The sequence below is a fragment of the Physeter macrocephalus genome, chromosome 18 (assembly GCF_002837175.3).
Source record: "Physeter macrocephalus isolate SW-GA chromosome 18, ASM283717v5, whole genome shotgun sequence".
NCBI lineage: Eukaryota > Metazoa > Chordata > Mammalia > Artiodactyla > Physeteridae > Physeter > Physeter macrocephalus.
The window spans coordinates 16,990,213-17,005,451 of NC_041231.1; the positions used below are offsets into that span (position 1 = coordinate 16,990,213).

Consider the following 15,239-nt stretch of genomic DNA (forward strand, 5'->3'; position numbering starts at 1 on the left):
AAGACAGCCTTCAAAGCCCAAAGCTACTTGACCATAATCACTATTGTTTCCACCTCACATGTTTTTCAGCATTTACTGTATCGGGCTGGGCATATTATTTAATTCTTACAACTATCCTATGAGTAAGGTGAAATTATTCTCTTCATTTTTATAGATGAGGAAAACGTACCACAAAAAGGTCAAGTGACTCACCCAAGGTCATACTGGATTTGCACCTTTGTCTGACTGCATGGCTAAAGCTCTGTAACTTATTTTAACAATGGAGTAATGATGTTATAAATCCACACAACTACTGTTAATGAACTGTATTAGCATATCAAAAGAAAGAATCTGTAAACATAAAAGGAACGGCCCAGGAAGAATAGAAAAAGAGTCAGAGAGGCAGAATTTGATAGTGTTCCTCCAGCAGGATTTGGGGAAGGCCTCCCTTCACAGAGCACAGGGCCCCCTACTTGATGCCACAAGCCATGGAGCTCTGGACTTGGCTTCTATGCTCACTGCACAACCTTCTGGGTTTTGAATTAATTACTATGGAGATTTCCCAGTGGGCCCAGGAGACTCAGAGGGACATCCCCTGTGACAAAGCTGAGGCCCCTGTGACTAGGCTTCAGTGGCTTCTAGCCTCCTTGGGGCCACACTTATATAGTCCTTCCCTCCAAAGGTGAAGAAAGTGGGTTCTGGAGTCAGACAACCTGGATTCTATCCCTAACTCCACACTCAGTAGCCAAACGACCTTGGGCAAGTTGCTTCACCTTTCCATGCCTTGGTTTCCCCACCATAAAATAAGGCTAATAACAATATCTATTCACAGCGCAGTTGAGAACACTCAAGAAAAGCACTTAGCAGAACATATGGCACATAGTGAGGGCTTAACCGATTCCCGCTGTTTTCTTTTGTAAACCATCATTATTATCGTCAACAGAATCAGCATCTTCATCCCACTGCTTTCCTTCATTATATTTATACAGTAATTTATTGTTTTTTAACTATCACAATCATTTCTGTATGGGGTCATAACAATTCTTATTATCCCCATTTAACAGAAGAGGAAAATGAAGATGTATAGAAATCTGCTGATTAGCAAGGTCAGGACTAGAATTCTTATCTCCTTAACTTCCAGATTTGTCCTTTCCTTCCTTCCTAAAACACTCCTGTGACTCAGAAGAAAGTCAGCGATTCAGCTGGAAACACAGAAACCCATTTCAGAGGTTAGATAAGCTAAAATGGAAAGACTAGAAGAGTGTGTAACTTGCTTGCAATAACTACTTGTTTGTCCGTATTTCCCTCAAACGAAACCTAAATAAAATAACAAAACGAGTCAATTTGGAGGTATAGACAGCAGCAGGGACGGTACGGCCAACACATGTATTCTTTAATTTTACAAAATCTCATGCCTCTTCATGCCCAACTACATCCATCTAAAAAAATGGGCAGCAAGTCAAGAGGCTCCACGCAGCCCTTAGATACAGGTTTCTTGAAAGCAGTGTACAAACTTTACGAAGACTGTGATTAAACAGTAACATAATCCACTGCTTTTCAAAGTGCCCCACTAGTGGCACACATATGATTTTAGGCAATGAACAGATAGATGATGCATTTTACTTCTATAACTAATGTATTTTAAAATGTGTGTCAAAAATATAACACAACAGACCTACTATCATTTCAGACTTATTACTTAGAACAAATTAACAAACAAACAAATATGAATCAGTAGAAAGAAAAATATCAAACAACAGTATACTGGTTGAGGTAGAGGAAACACTGCCATAAAGTCTCATCTGTAGCTATGTCTGAAGGAGAACCTAGATGCCTCTCGGCATCTGCCACAGAGCTGTGTCCATTCTGCTGAGTTTCAGAAGCCCCTGTGAGACACCAGCACCCGGCATCCAACATGGTACCTGTATTAACTGCTTGCCAGCCCACGGAGAACGGAGTCCTGGCTTGAATGACATACATGGTGATGGGGCTGTGGTTGTCAGGCCCGGGTCTCCAGGAGAGCTGAGCAGTGGTGTCTGTAATTTCATCTATGGTCACGGCCTCGGGGGGGCCTGGAGGACCTGAGAAAGAGCAAGACCCTCAGAAGTTGAGCAGAGTGTTCAAATGTCCAAGGATGTGACCACTTTGTTGAATGGGCCGCTGACCTATTCAACCGTTGATTCATCCACCCACAGATTCATCACCTGTCAATTCCTTTTTGTGTTTTGTGTTTTTTTTTTTTTTGCGGTACGCGGGCCTCTCACTGCTGTGGCCTCTCCCGTTGTGGAGCGCAGGCTCCGGACGCGCAGGCTCAGCGGCCATGGCTCACGGGCCCAGCCGCTCCGCGGCACGTGGGATCTTCCCGGACCGGGGCACGAGCCCGCATCCCCTGCATCGGCAGGCGGACTCTCAACCACTGCGCCACCAGGGAAGCCCGTCAATTCCTTTTTGAATAGCTATTAGGAGCCTGGCTTTCTTCTAGGCTCTGAAACTACAGAGATGAGCGAGACATGGCCTGGCCCCTTCCTTCCACGGCTTCACAATATAATAGGAAAAACCAGGAGGTATACAAAGAATTACAATAGAATATTTGTTCTAGGTGTCAAGAGAGAATATTGGGGTACCACCAGGGCCCAAATTCATTAATCCATCCATCATATATTACAAGTTCCTACTATGGGTTGGACACTGTTATCTGGGGATATAGTAGTGGTAAGTGAAGATTGGAGCCTTCTGGAAATGGTCATTTCTACCCCTGATGACGTGAGCGAAAATGACTTTAGAACTTTGGGGGTCTCAGTGCTGCTCTGTACGTTCCAGCTGCATTGGAAAGTCCACGTAAAATGCCAGCACACACTTGTGTGCCAGGGAACTGCTGTGAAAGTGGCTTGTGTGCAACAGCCTCAAGGCTGCGCCTTCTTCAAAGCTATTTCAAAATCGGGTTGGAGTCGAAGGACCACATTGGCAGTCTCTGTAAGTTTCATACCTGTATTTTCCTCCTTCTGTTCTGGATGTGCATTGTTTCTGCCATTGTACTTAGACCATTGAAACGGGAGGAAATCAGTTTTAAATGAAGGCTTGTAAATCATAAAGAAACAGAGGGCTGGAAAGTTGTTGGTAAGCAAACACAAAATAACAGCAGAGGCAGAGCAAAGACTCAAAGCTGTCCTTGATTCCAACGCGAAACGCTCTTAGGAGGCGGTTAAAGGCACTTCTAACAGGTGACCACCTGGGCAGAGAAGGTGAGTGTGAGGGACACATAACGACACAACTTGTGTCCATCAGACAGGAGTAAGGAGATCTTCCTGGGAGGGATGTGCTGAGGCCCTGCACAGCAATCACACGTTCTTCCAAAATAATACGGGGCCATGGCGCAGGGGCGGGGAAGAAAGAGACCTTTCGCAGAGTGCTGAGAAGTTAATGGCAATTTCTGGAAGTAACACTTTGTTCTGGGACTTACTTCTTCACCCTTTAAGTGATGCCCTAAATTTCTCTTTCCTTTTTTAAAAATCATTTCTTATAGACCCACAGATGAGACTAAATTTAACTTCTCCCTCCTACTCCTGAATGAAAGGTCTGCAAGTCTGTATGCTGGCACTGATTAATTTTCCACAGTGACATTTCAGCATGTCAGTCTAATGCCACCTAGATAGGACTGAGGTAACCTCTGGTCTTCAGGACTCTTATTAACCAGAGAAAAGTCCAGAAGACAACATAATCTTTTTTTTTTTTTCTCACTAGCTTTCTCATCCTAGCATTCCCATCCTTTTTTAAAATAGATGCTCCTTCCACGGCCTTTACAATCAAAGTACCACAAGGAGAAAAGTGTTCCTCTCCACATTGCTCAATGAATTAAATTGACAGAGGAAGATCTGAGCCCACTGTAGGCAACTAGGAAGAAGGACATGAAGGGGTGGCATGAAGTTGGCCACTGGGAGTAAGATGGTACTTTCAGAGCACGGTTTGCTGTTTGTTACGTCCCTGCTACCAGCCCCACCCATGTGTAGATACGCTAAACCCCACAGAATGTTTACCGCCTTTGTTTTGGGGAAGTTGGGTCTCTCTTTCAAAATGACAAAATGAGCAAATGTTTATCCTCTGAGCAAAGTGTTAACAGGGTCTGGGGCTCAAACAGTTTGTGTCACAGGCAACAGCAGAGGGAATGCAGGTGTTACACCTGCATCCCTGTTTGTTTCTCAGGGAAGGGTGGCCTTTCTAGCTGCTGTTCGAGTGCTCTAGATTAAATAAAGTAGGTATCAGAGAATCAAGGAAGCCAGAGCCAAGACTCCAAGCTTTACTAGTTGCAGATACAAAAATCTCTTACAGGTCAGTGAAACGCATACCAGCCTTGCCTCTGCAACGTGCAGAAAAGCTGAAAGGGCAGAGCTAAGAGGAGGTAAAACAAAAGATTATGGTTTAAAATGGCATATTAATTTATTGGCTTTATTAACTGATCAGGCTAGATGTTCTTTTAGACCACATTTGCAAATTCCTCTTGGTATTTAATGTTATTTTCTGTGAAATGAAGTATACAATATCATTTAAGAAATTCAACTATTACTAATTTAAATATTTATTAGTCTAATTTATTGGTGTTTAAACTGCTGATCTGAACATTATCCTAATGAAATAGAGGATACATTTGCAACAACAGAATTCTTTTGGTCTCCAGTGGGAGAGAAGACCAGCTCTGGTATATTTTAAAATGGAAATAAACCCGGTCCCGTAGGTTATACTATGGGTAGCTCTACCCAGGTTGGAAGTTCTTTCTCTTCTCTAGCCCTTATTCCTTCCATTATAGAAAGGTTTTTAAGGCGATTTAAAGGGGAACCAAAGCAGACCCGATGGAAAAGCTATTTTTCTTTAACCTCTCTTGACAATCAGTTTGAGTTGCTAACTTCCACACACCTCCCCCCTCATGTTATGCACACAGGATATAGTAACACTTTTGGTGGCTTCCAATAATACCTTATTCTCTGTGTACTCAGATTCATCCTGCCTCCAAACCTGATACCCCCTGGATTTGTTCGCTTGCACTCAAAATTCTGCTGGCCAAAGATTCCTAAACACCAATAGTTAGGGTTTGAATGAAGGAGACACTGGCTAAGAGATTATTTGGATTTTTTTTTTTTTTTTTTTTTGGCGGTACGCGGGCCTCTCACTGTTGTGGCCTCTCCCGTTGCGGAGCACAGGCTCCAGATGCGCAGGCTCAGCGGCCACGGCTCACGGGCCCAGCCGCTCCGCGGCATGTGGGATCTTCCCGGACCGGGGCACGAACCCGCGTCCCCTGCATCGGCAGGCGGACTCTCAACCACTGCGCCACCAGCGAAGCCCTATTTGGATGTTCTGATTTGGCTTTACATTTAACTTTAGCAAACCCCTGAGCATGCATCAGTTTGATTCTGGCATGTACACTGGTTCACAAAGACTTGAACTTTAATTAAAAAATAGTTCTTAAAAGTCCACTTACTGTTCCTTTAAACATCGGTTTGGTGAGGCTCAGCCAAGTCATTCACAGCCATTTGGATGAAGTTAGGCCATGACTGTCATATGCGAGAGAATCTCACCAATGTCAGTTTTGACATCAACTTCCTGCTTATTTACTATATCCCAGGCAGGAACTATTTCCTTCTAAAGGCATATTTTAGAAACTGGACAGAACTATTAACTTTAGAGGAAAAAAAATGGGAAAAACTGGTGATGATTTTACTTAAGCCACTGTTACATCAGTGACCTAACTCACTACAGTAAGTCCCCGACATGCGAATGAGTTCCATTCTGAGAGCGAGTTCGTTAAGTCCAATTTGTTCCTAAGTCCAACAAAGTTAGCCTAGGTACCCAACTAACACAGTCAGCTATAGAGTACTGTACTGTAATAGGTTTACAATACTTTTCACAGAAATAATATATAAAAAATAAAGAAAACATTTTTAATCTCACAGTACAATACCTTGAAAAGTACAGTAGTACAGTGTAACAGCTGGCATACAGGGGCTGGCATCAAGTCAACATGCAAGAAGAGTTACTGACTGGAGGAGGAAGAGGAGGTGGGAGACGGTGGAGCTGAAGGATTGTCAACAACAGGAGATGGAGGGCAAGCTGCAATGTCACTCACGCCTGACGTTGATGGAACGCAAGTTCGCATCTTTGAAAGTTTGCAACTTGAAGGTTCGTATGTAGGGGACTTACTGTAATTTGGTTGAGCCCAGATGAAACAGCAAAAGGCAAAATTTGATCCTTCTTTAAGCTATTTGCTTTTTTTTTTTTTTTGCAGTACGCAGGCCTCTCACTGTTGTGGCCCCTCCCGTTGCGGAGCACAGGCTCCGGATGCGCAGGCCCAGCTCACGGGCCCAGCCGCTCCGCGGCATGTGGGATCTTCCCGGACCGGAGCACGAACCCGTGTCCCCTGCATCAGCAGGCGGACTCTCAACCACTGCGCCACCAGGGAAGCCCCTATTTGCTTTTCTTAATCTAAAGTTATTCTGTTCTAGTTATTCTGGTGTTGAATTCCAACACTATAAATCAGAGTACTGGGAACATTTATAGGAGTTATTTTCAGTACAGAGTAACTGAATTTGCTCTGCGCTTTCTGATCGCCTACGAGAAATAGCTGCACACAAAACTTCTGTAGACTCTTAACCACTGTTTACAATGTTTACCTTCCATCGTCTTTTCCCCTGTAATTCTAAACCACTGAGCTTTTTAGAACTCTGTGCAGGAGCAGATATCACAAATATATTTTAAGAATAAAACCCCAAATTCCCATACCTCTCACAATCAGGTCAGCAGCGGCAGACAGCTTGTCTACACTTGTCTGGACCATGCAGGCATATTTCCCAGCGTGCTTCAGCTGGATGTTTCGGATCATCAAATCACCAGCTGAATCCTGCTGATAAAGTAGGGGAAAGTGGCTACAATTACTTTTTAATGAGCTCTAAATATCATTATCACACGAAGGACACTGTGACTAATGGATTTATTTTACACTGGCTGATGGAAACGTTAGTGATGCAAGCCATGGCCTATTAAAAATATGTGAGCCTGCCTGAGAGATAAGAACAGCAACATCTTCAGAACACACCTAGGACAAGACCTCAGGTGTCTGGCTTCTCTGTGTCTCTGGAGCAGTTTGCCATCCACGTCGGAAGCACTTAAACTTACGTAATAAAGCAGCTGCTGACCTAGTCCTGGGGGTTTCTTCAGATATGCCCGCAGCCTACAGCATTCGCTGGCACTGCAGTACTTGGTTGGGAACTCTTTATTTGGAAAGGGGAGGCAAGCCCACATTTGGAATCATCTGTATGTTACTGCACAACCCTGTCTTACAGCCATCATTCTGACTGCTCCCAGGTTTGAATTAATGAATTATGAGGACCAGACTCTCCAAGGAAATCTTGCATCACCTAGTGTGGAACAGTGCTAATTTGTTTTCCACTGCCAAATGTATGTTCGATCAGCAGATGAATAGGACTAATTACATGCCGGTACGGATGTCTATGTGCCCTAGAAATATTTCTACATCATTCACCAGCACAGTACTTTTATGGTATGCGGGCCTCCCTCTGCTGTGGCCTCTCCCGTTGCGGAGCACAGGCTCCGGACGCACAGGCCCAGCGGCCACGGCTCACGGGCCCAGCTGCTCTGCGGCACGTGGGATAACAGTACTTTTAATAAATGTGAGGAGATGCCTCCACAGGCCATCACAAAGCTGGCATTTTAACTGAAGAACACTGCTACACCTTGGAGTTTGGTTTCAGAGCTCTGTTAATCAAAAGCTTGGCGAACAGCTGCTTGAGCAAGCGAACACCCAAGGGTTCAGAGTCAGGAAGCTATGCTTATTTCTAAACCTTGATGGATGACAAGATAACATAGGTTATTTTGGCCCTATTGTTATTCTTCTAAATGACAATAATATTGGATAATACTTAATGGTACTTAATATCTGGCAGGCATATATTACACCAAATACTGACATGTCCTGTGAGGTAGGTACCTTTTTTTTTTTTTTTTTTTTTTTTTTTTTTTTTGCGGTACGCGGGCCTCTCACTGTCGTGGCCTCTCCCGTTGCGGAGCACAGGCTCCGGACGCACAGGCTCAGCGGCCATGGCTCACGGGCCCAGCCGCTCCGTGGCATGTGGGATCTTCCCAGACCGGGGCACGAACCCGCGTCCCCTGCATCGGCAGGTGGACTCACAACCACTGCGCCACCAGGGAAGCCCAAGGTAGGTACTTTTATTATCCCTACTTTACAGATGAGGAAACTCGAGCACAAAGAGGTTATTCGTCTTGCCTAGAGTGACTTAGCTGGTCAGTGGCAGAACCAGAATGTGAGCCCACACAGCTTCAGGCTCCAGTCCCTACTCGTTACCAGACTGCTGTACTATCAGCTGGAAAGATCTTATTCTCATTCTAAATGTGTACTTAGTTTCCCTCCTTGGTTTCAGTACAGCATATTACATATCTACCCACGGCAATGAAAGACACAGAACTGCCAATAGTTGTAAACAGGATTAGAAGAAAGGCAAAAGCATATCGTCAAGAGAGAGCTGAAGTTTTGGGACTTAGTTGTCTGGGGCGGATCCCTGCTGCGTGACTTCCTGTGAGTCTCTTAATGCCTCTGGGCCTTAGTTTATTGACCTGTGAAAGAAGGATGCATTGCCTACCGTGCTAGCTTGTGAGAATCAAATGAGATTGTATGTGTATGTAAAATCCTGAAAACTGTGAAGCACAGAGTAAATTTAAACTAGTATTACGGATGGCTACGATCAGTTTTCTTTGTGAAACAATTATGTCAAAGACATTAAATCTAATTCAAGGAGAGCTGTGATTTTTTTTTTAAACCTGAAATCTATTTTTCATTTATAACACTTGGGTTCTCATCCAGATTCTACTATTTACTAATCAAGTCTTATAATTGCTAGTAAAATAGGATAATTGCTACCATATTTCACAGAGATTCTCTGAGGATTAAAGAGCTGATACATATGAAAATGCTTGATAAATGATTAGGCACTTTGCAAATATAAGGCATCATCATCATCATGATTATTAATACTACTTTACCTAAGACATTTCATGTGCTAGGACTTTGAACAGAGGCTTAAACAAAAAATATGCCTCACAAGGGAGTATGTGCAGGGAAAGTGGGAAGTCATAGTGGTTTAAAGGAAATGGCTACACTATCTCAATAATTTGTTTTATTCAATAAGGGCTTGAAGGTCAAAGAAACCAGTTGTAGCCAGCAGATTTCAGAGCACAGCAATCCATTAACAGAATTTTATGACTGTGTGGTTTGGAGTGTGCTCTCCTTATTTGCAGATTTTGACCAGATTTGTGTTTTTAAGGTAAAAGCGAAACAAAGAAAAAAAATAAAGTCGGGATTGAGGTATGAGTCTCACAGAAGGAGACCCCAATAACTTTCTCTTTCCCTTCAAAGTCATACAGACCAAACTGTTTACTGAGATCTACATTTATGTTCCTACCAAAGAGAACAAAACAGCCCTGTTGTCTGCTCTGTTCCTGACCGAACACTCAGAGCCGCTCAGAGGACGATGAAATAATAACTCTTGCAAACACTGCCAATAGGTCGGCTCTCCCAAGCATCGTCTGTACCATACTGACACAGGAAGTAGAAACTGACAAATGGGCTTGACTTCAGAATTGCTTCCTTACCTCTTCTGTTATCCAGCGCTAACCCTATAGACACTAAGGATCCTGGTGGCTGATACACTTAGCTCTCACAATTTGTAGCGCTGTCCCGCATTTTGCAGTTACTTCTTAGCAATGGTTGATTGGTGCTCGTACTGGTATCACAAAAGAGACAAACACTTCCCATACAAAAGGCTCATGAGAGTGATTCCATGGACAGAGGTCTCGACAAAAGGCGGTCACTAGAGCTTGACTCCATCACGGGTGTCTCCATCTGTGCCTCAGCCCTGGCTGATGTGCAGCCCGTCCGGCATGAGGTGCACATCTGTCTGATGGGCAGGACTTCTATTTTGATTTCCTAAGCGTCTGTTCTGATTGGTTGGTGCCTGTGCCATTCTGAGAGATAATATTTTTATTTTTTATTATCTCTTATGCCCAAGACATTTTTTCTAGTCTGAAAACAAATATTCTGCTTAATCTATGAAGGTTTTCTCAGTATATATGCTCATGTTATTAGAATTAATGTTACCCTTCCTTCAATGACTACAACCGTTAATGTTTCTCACATATTTCTTTTGTGGTAGGCATCGGGCTGTGTAGTTTTCTAGACCTGAAGGTATTTAATATCCTCAATGCCTTTGTGAAGTAGTTAATATCACTCTCACTTGGGCAAAGTTATTAGGCTGAACCGTATCAAAGTGGTTCAGAATGGTTAATAATGGCAATTTCATCCAGCCTTCCTCAACCAGGACTCCAAGAGAGAATTACTAATGACTCGAGTCATCCACTGATGTAACGAATTAACTTCTGTCTCACGCATCTAAAATGGTACCAGTTGTATACGATCCTTGGGAGAGCTGAGAAAATAGTTACTCAAATCATTTTTGGTGTTCTGTAATTCAGTGGAGAGGTACTGTTTGAGAAAGGCAGCAAGAATGTAAATAAGAGGAATAGCACTATCTTTGAGAGGAACATAGGCCCTCCACATTATCATACGGATGATTTGTAAGCCTTAGTCCATTTATTCCCAACATAAGGGATGGGGGTAAGATGAGGTGAGTAAATCAGATTCCTGTGCGAGCAAGAGGGAGGGGAGGGCTTTTCAACACAGACTCAGGCTTATATTCTGCTGTCTTTGATTGGACCCCTCCATGATAATAGCAGCCAGAATGAACCTGTTTTTGTTTTTTTAAAAATTTTTATTGGACTATAGTTGATTTACAATGTTGTGTTAGTTTCAGGTGTACAGCAAAGTGAATCAGTTATACATCCATATATCCACTCTTTTTCGGATTCTCTTCCCATACAGGTCATTACAGAGTATTGAGTAGAGTCCCCTGTGCTATTCAATAGGTCCTTATCAGTTATCTACTTTATGTATAGTAGTGTGTATATGTCAATCCCAATCTCCCAATTTATCCCTCCCCCCCTTCCCCCTTGTTAACCATGACTTTGTTTTCTACATCTGTGACTCTATTTCTGTTTTGTAAATAAGTTCATTTGTACCCTTTTTTTAGATTCCACATATAAGCAATATCACACGATATAAAAATTTGGAACACTTCACAAATTTGCATGTCATCCTTGCACAGGGGCCATGCTAATCTCTGTATTGTTCCAATTTTAGTATCTGTGCTGCTGAACCAAGCACTATCGTTCTTTTTAAACCTATGTGAATGGAATACCTATTCAAATTTTTTAACTAAAAAAGAAAAAAAAAAGCAGTATCAGAGAGCGACATGGAGTGCTTTTCATTTTTAGCAGAAAACCATCTCATGCTATTTCAGAGGATATTTTTGCTATATTTATAACATTACATTATACTGAAGAGATAAACTTTTTCATTAACTTGGATTCACTTTAGTAGTTCTGTTTCTGAAGCAACGTGTAAAGCATACTGCAGTTCTCCAAAAACGATATCTTTGCTGTTCCATAGAAGCAAATCTGGTGTGACAAGTGAAAAAGTGTCAATGAGTGACATGTCTTCTGGGTTTCCCTAGCTCCAAAGATTAAATGAGTGGCTTGAGACAAACTGGATGAGGTGAGTTCACAGGATAAATTCACTCGTCAAAGCGAAGTCCATCCCATAATACTGGGGAAATGAGGCTTCATTTCAATAGAGCTAAAGTGACAGACGGGGACTTGGGGACTTTCATCTAAGTGCCTGGATGTACCTGAGACCCCTCTGTCTCAAAATACTGAACGTAACAACGAGCTTCCGCACCCCGCCCCGGCCCTCCACAAGTGTAACCAGGACCTGAAGCTTCCACTGCAGTCAGGGTCCAAGGGAGGGCAGGACAAGGACAATGGCCGTCATGGATGCACAACTTTCTCTTAAATGAGGAAAACCCTATGTCTCGGTGCTGGAGTAGTGTGTATATGTCAATCCCAATCTCCCAATTTATCCCTCCCCCCTGAATCTTCCTTACTAATAGGAGAGTAGGGCTATGTTAGGGCAGAACAATTTTGTGTTTTAAAGATTTTTTGGATGTGGACCATTTTTAAAGTCTTTGCTTCTGTTTTTTTTTTTTTTTTTTTTATGTTTTGGTTTTTTTGGCCGTGAAGCGTGTGGGATCTTAGCTTCCCGACCAGGGATTGAACCCGCACCCCCTGCATTGGATGGTAAAGTCTTAACCACTGGACCTTCAGGGAAGTCCCAAGGGCAGAAAAATTATTTTTGAGAATGATTGTGACAGATTCAAACTGTTTCCAGAGTTACCCTCTTGTTGGTGTGAGAGTTCAATGATACTATGTGTATTTTATGGAAAGTAAGGCATTTTGAAAATTCAATGATTAGAATTCAAATTATCTGGAGATATTAAATACTCTGATCAGACTTACAGATTCAAGAAAGAGAGCCCTAACCTCACAATGATAAGTCTTCTACAAGAGCCAAAGGGTGTTTAATCAGCAGCCTAAAAGCATCTGAGTAAACTGTCATTAAGCTATTTTCTTCATCAGGTTCAATGGCATATGGTACAGTATGGGGCAGAGAACTTGGGATTTGAAGTTTGAAGCTGATTTCTGCAATTTAGTAGCAGTGAGGGCCAGGCAACCCATATATCTCCCATTACCCTCAGTTTTCTCATTCGTACACAGTAATGGATAACTAACCTATAGGGTTAAGGATTATGAGGATTAAGAAAAGGCACGGCCTATAGGTGGCTCAATGAGCAGGGCTGCATTCATCACGCAAAAAGGAGCAGATATTAACCAAGAGTTTTTGGAAATAAGGTGTCTGAACAAAAGTTAGTCTAAACAACTCGTTTGAGTCAGTTTGGAGACCTTTAGTTGCTGACTGCATTTCCTGTGGATAGTGTGATATTAATACTTACCCCTCCGACTCTTTCAAAGTGGTCCCGGTCTTTGTCAAAGTCTATCAGGTGTCCATTAAATGACCAAGTAAACACGATGTTTAGCGAGTGATCGTGGGTTACCTGGCATGGCAGAACGATACTTTCCCCAACAGTGACATCCATACTGGAAGGGGGTACCATTACCCTTGTTGGATCTGGAGAGTGAAAACAAAGCAAAACAACAAAGCCTGTGAGCTGGTGTGGAAATAAAACATAGAATCCAAGTGCAGCATGAAATACTAAGGAGTCTGGCTTTATTTTGTCTTAGTCTGTGACCGGCAAACCTTAGTCATCTGGGAAGCTTCGAGTCGGGCCAGGAGGTCATTTTTAATACGAAAAGATGAAAACACTTATTATGTGAACCTTCACAGAAAAGCAGAACTCAGGTGGGGAGCACTGGGGTTAGCTCCCTTAAGACACTTACAGAAGGGCCTACTTCTGGCAGACTGCTCTGAAATTATCTCTTCAGAAAGATTTTTAGATCTCTCCAGTTTCACTAGAAAGCCATACTGCAGCTGAGTGCAAACAGGAAAATTCATGTTAATGTGAAGTTTGTTGGGTTTTTTTTTCTATTATAAAAGCGATACATGTTTAGTATAGGGAATTTAGAAAATTCAGGGAATTTGAAAGAAGGGACCAAAACAAAACAAAACAAAATCCTACTTAGTTTCTGACTGTCCAGATAAAACCCCTATTTTCATTTTTAGTATAATTTCCTCCTGTCTTTTGGATTCATAGTTTTTCAGTTGTCTTGTTTTGCATTATTGTAAACATGCTACACATGTGATTTTCCATTTTTCTCTACTTAATATAGGCTTATACCTTTATCCACATATTTTTATAATCTGCATAATATGCTGTTAATAGTCTCAATCACTTTGAAACGAGTAAACATTTTAGCAAATTTTATTATAATTATAAATAATGCTGTAATGAACATCACTGACAAAATTGTATGTACATATAACTTTTTTATTGAATAATAGTTGATTCACAATGTTGTGTTCGTTTCTGCTGTACAGCAAAGTGATTCAGTTATACATACGTATACATTCTTTTTCAGATTCTTTTCCACTATAGGTTATTACAAGATATAGAATATAGTTCCCTGTGCTATACAGTAGGTCCTTGTTTATTTTATATACAGTAGTGTGTATCATCCTCCCAAACTCCTAATGTAGCTCCCGCCTTCCCCTTCAGTAACCATAAGATTGTTTTCTATGTCTGTGAGTCTTTCTGCTTTGTAAATAAGTTCATTTGTATCATTTTTTTAGATTCCACATATCAATGATATAATAATATTTGTCTTTCTCTGTCTGACTTTACTCGTATATTACTTCTTTAAAATAAGGACTACTAATTCATTTTTAAATTCACCCTTTACATTACAGTTTTAATTGGGAACAGAAAGGACTTGCTTAGCCAAGAGAGTTTCTAAACTCTAAAACTACATTCACACATAGGTAGTCTCTTATTTCTCACTGAAATAGGCTTTCATAAATGGTGTCAGAGAATAAAATGGTGACAAGCAATTTGAGTTAAATAAAAAGGTCATATTAGTGCCTAAAGAATAAAATTATGAATTCAGCCATATTCCAGAAATTTCTCTGTACTAAACCAAGTCAAACAAAACCAACCAAACAAACCATAATAAAGAAGACAAATCAAAAGCAAACAAAAACAATATAAGAACAATGGTTAATCCCCTTCAACATTCACAGGATTGTGTTTCACACGCTCTGTGTCACATAAACATTTACTGAATGTAGCTCTTAGATTAAAATCTCAGCTGAGGATTTTGTAATGGAGTCTCACAGAAGACTTTAGATTGGTCTCTTTTTCCAACAACCCACCCACTAAAATTTCCTCTTTAAAGAGAGTATTTAAAACAGTTTTTCTACCCTTTTATCCAACTGTGGAAAGCAAACATCTCAGGTCATTAAAAAAGGAAAGTCTGTGTCCATAAATAGATTATAATCTAGTGGAGGGACATACTTTTGCTGTCTTCTGAAAGTAGGTAAAGCTCATGATGAGTGGACTGGTGTGCTTTTAGTCACTGCTGAACGAATGATGTCCATGAAATGAGAAGTAAAAAACAGGTACTTCTAGCTAAGAGGTAATGGGAGACAAAACTGTTTGTTTCAAAACCTGAGGCTTACAGCCAGGACATGGAAGCGACCTACGTGTCCATCAACAGATGAATGGATAAAGAAGATGTGGCACATATATACAATGGAATATTACTCAGCCATACAA

At 41.6% G+C, this 15,239-nt stretch overlaps 1 protein-coding gene and 1 non-coding gene across 2 annotated transcripts in view; both read right to left on the minus strand.

The window, feature by feature from the left end:
- Window positions 1-15,239, minus strand: part of CNTN4 (contactin 4) — a 522,574-nt gene that overhangs the window by 17,490 nt on the left and 489,845 nt on the right. The window contains exons 12-14 of the mRNA XM_055079827.1: window positions 12,963-13,138; window positions 6,748-6,868; window positions 1,902-2,060 (exon numbers count right to left, since the gene is read on the minus strand). Coding sequence (XP_054935802.1) covers window positions 1,902-2,060; window positions 6,748-6,868; window positions 12,963-13,138 — 456 coding nt within the window. The remainder of the gene's footprint in view (window positions 1-1,901; window positions 2,061-6,747; window positions 6,869-12,962; window positions 13,139-15,239) is intronic.
- Window positions 11,175-11,278, minus strand: LOC112064981 (U6 spliceosomal RNA). The gene has a single exon (XR_002891770.1). It is a non-coding gene; the product is annotated as a U6 spliceosomal RNA (small nuclear RNA).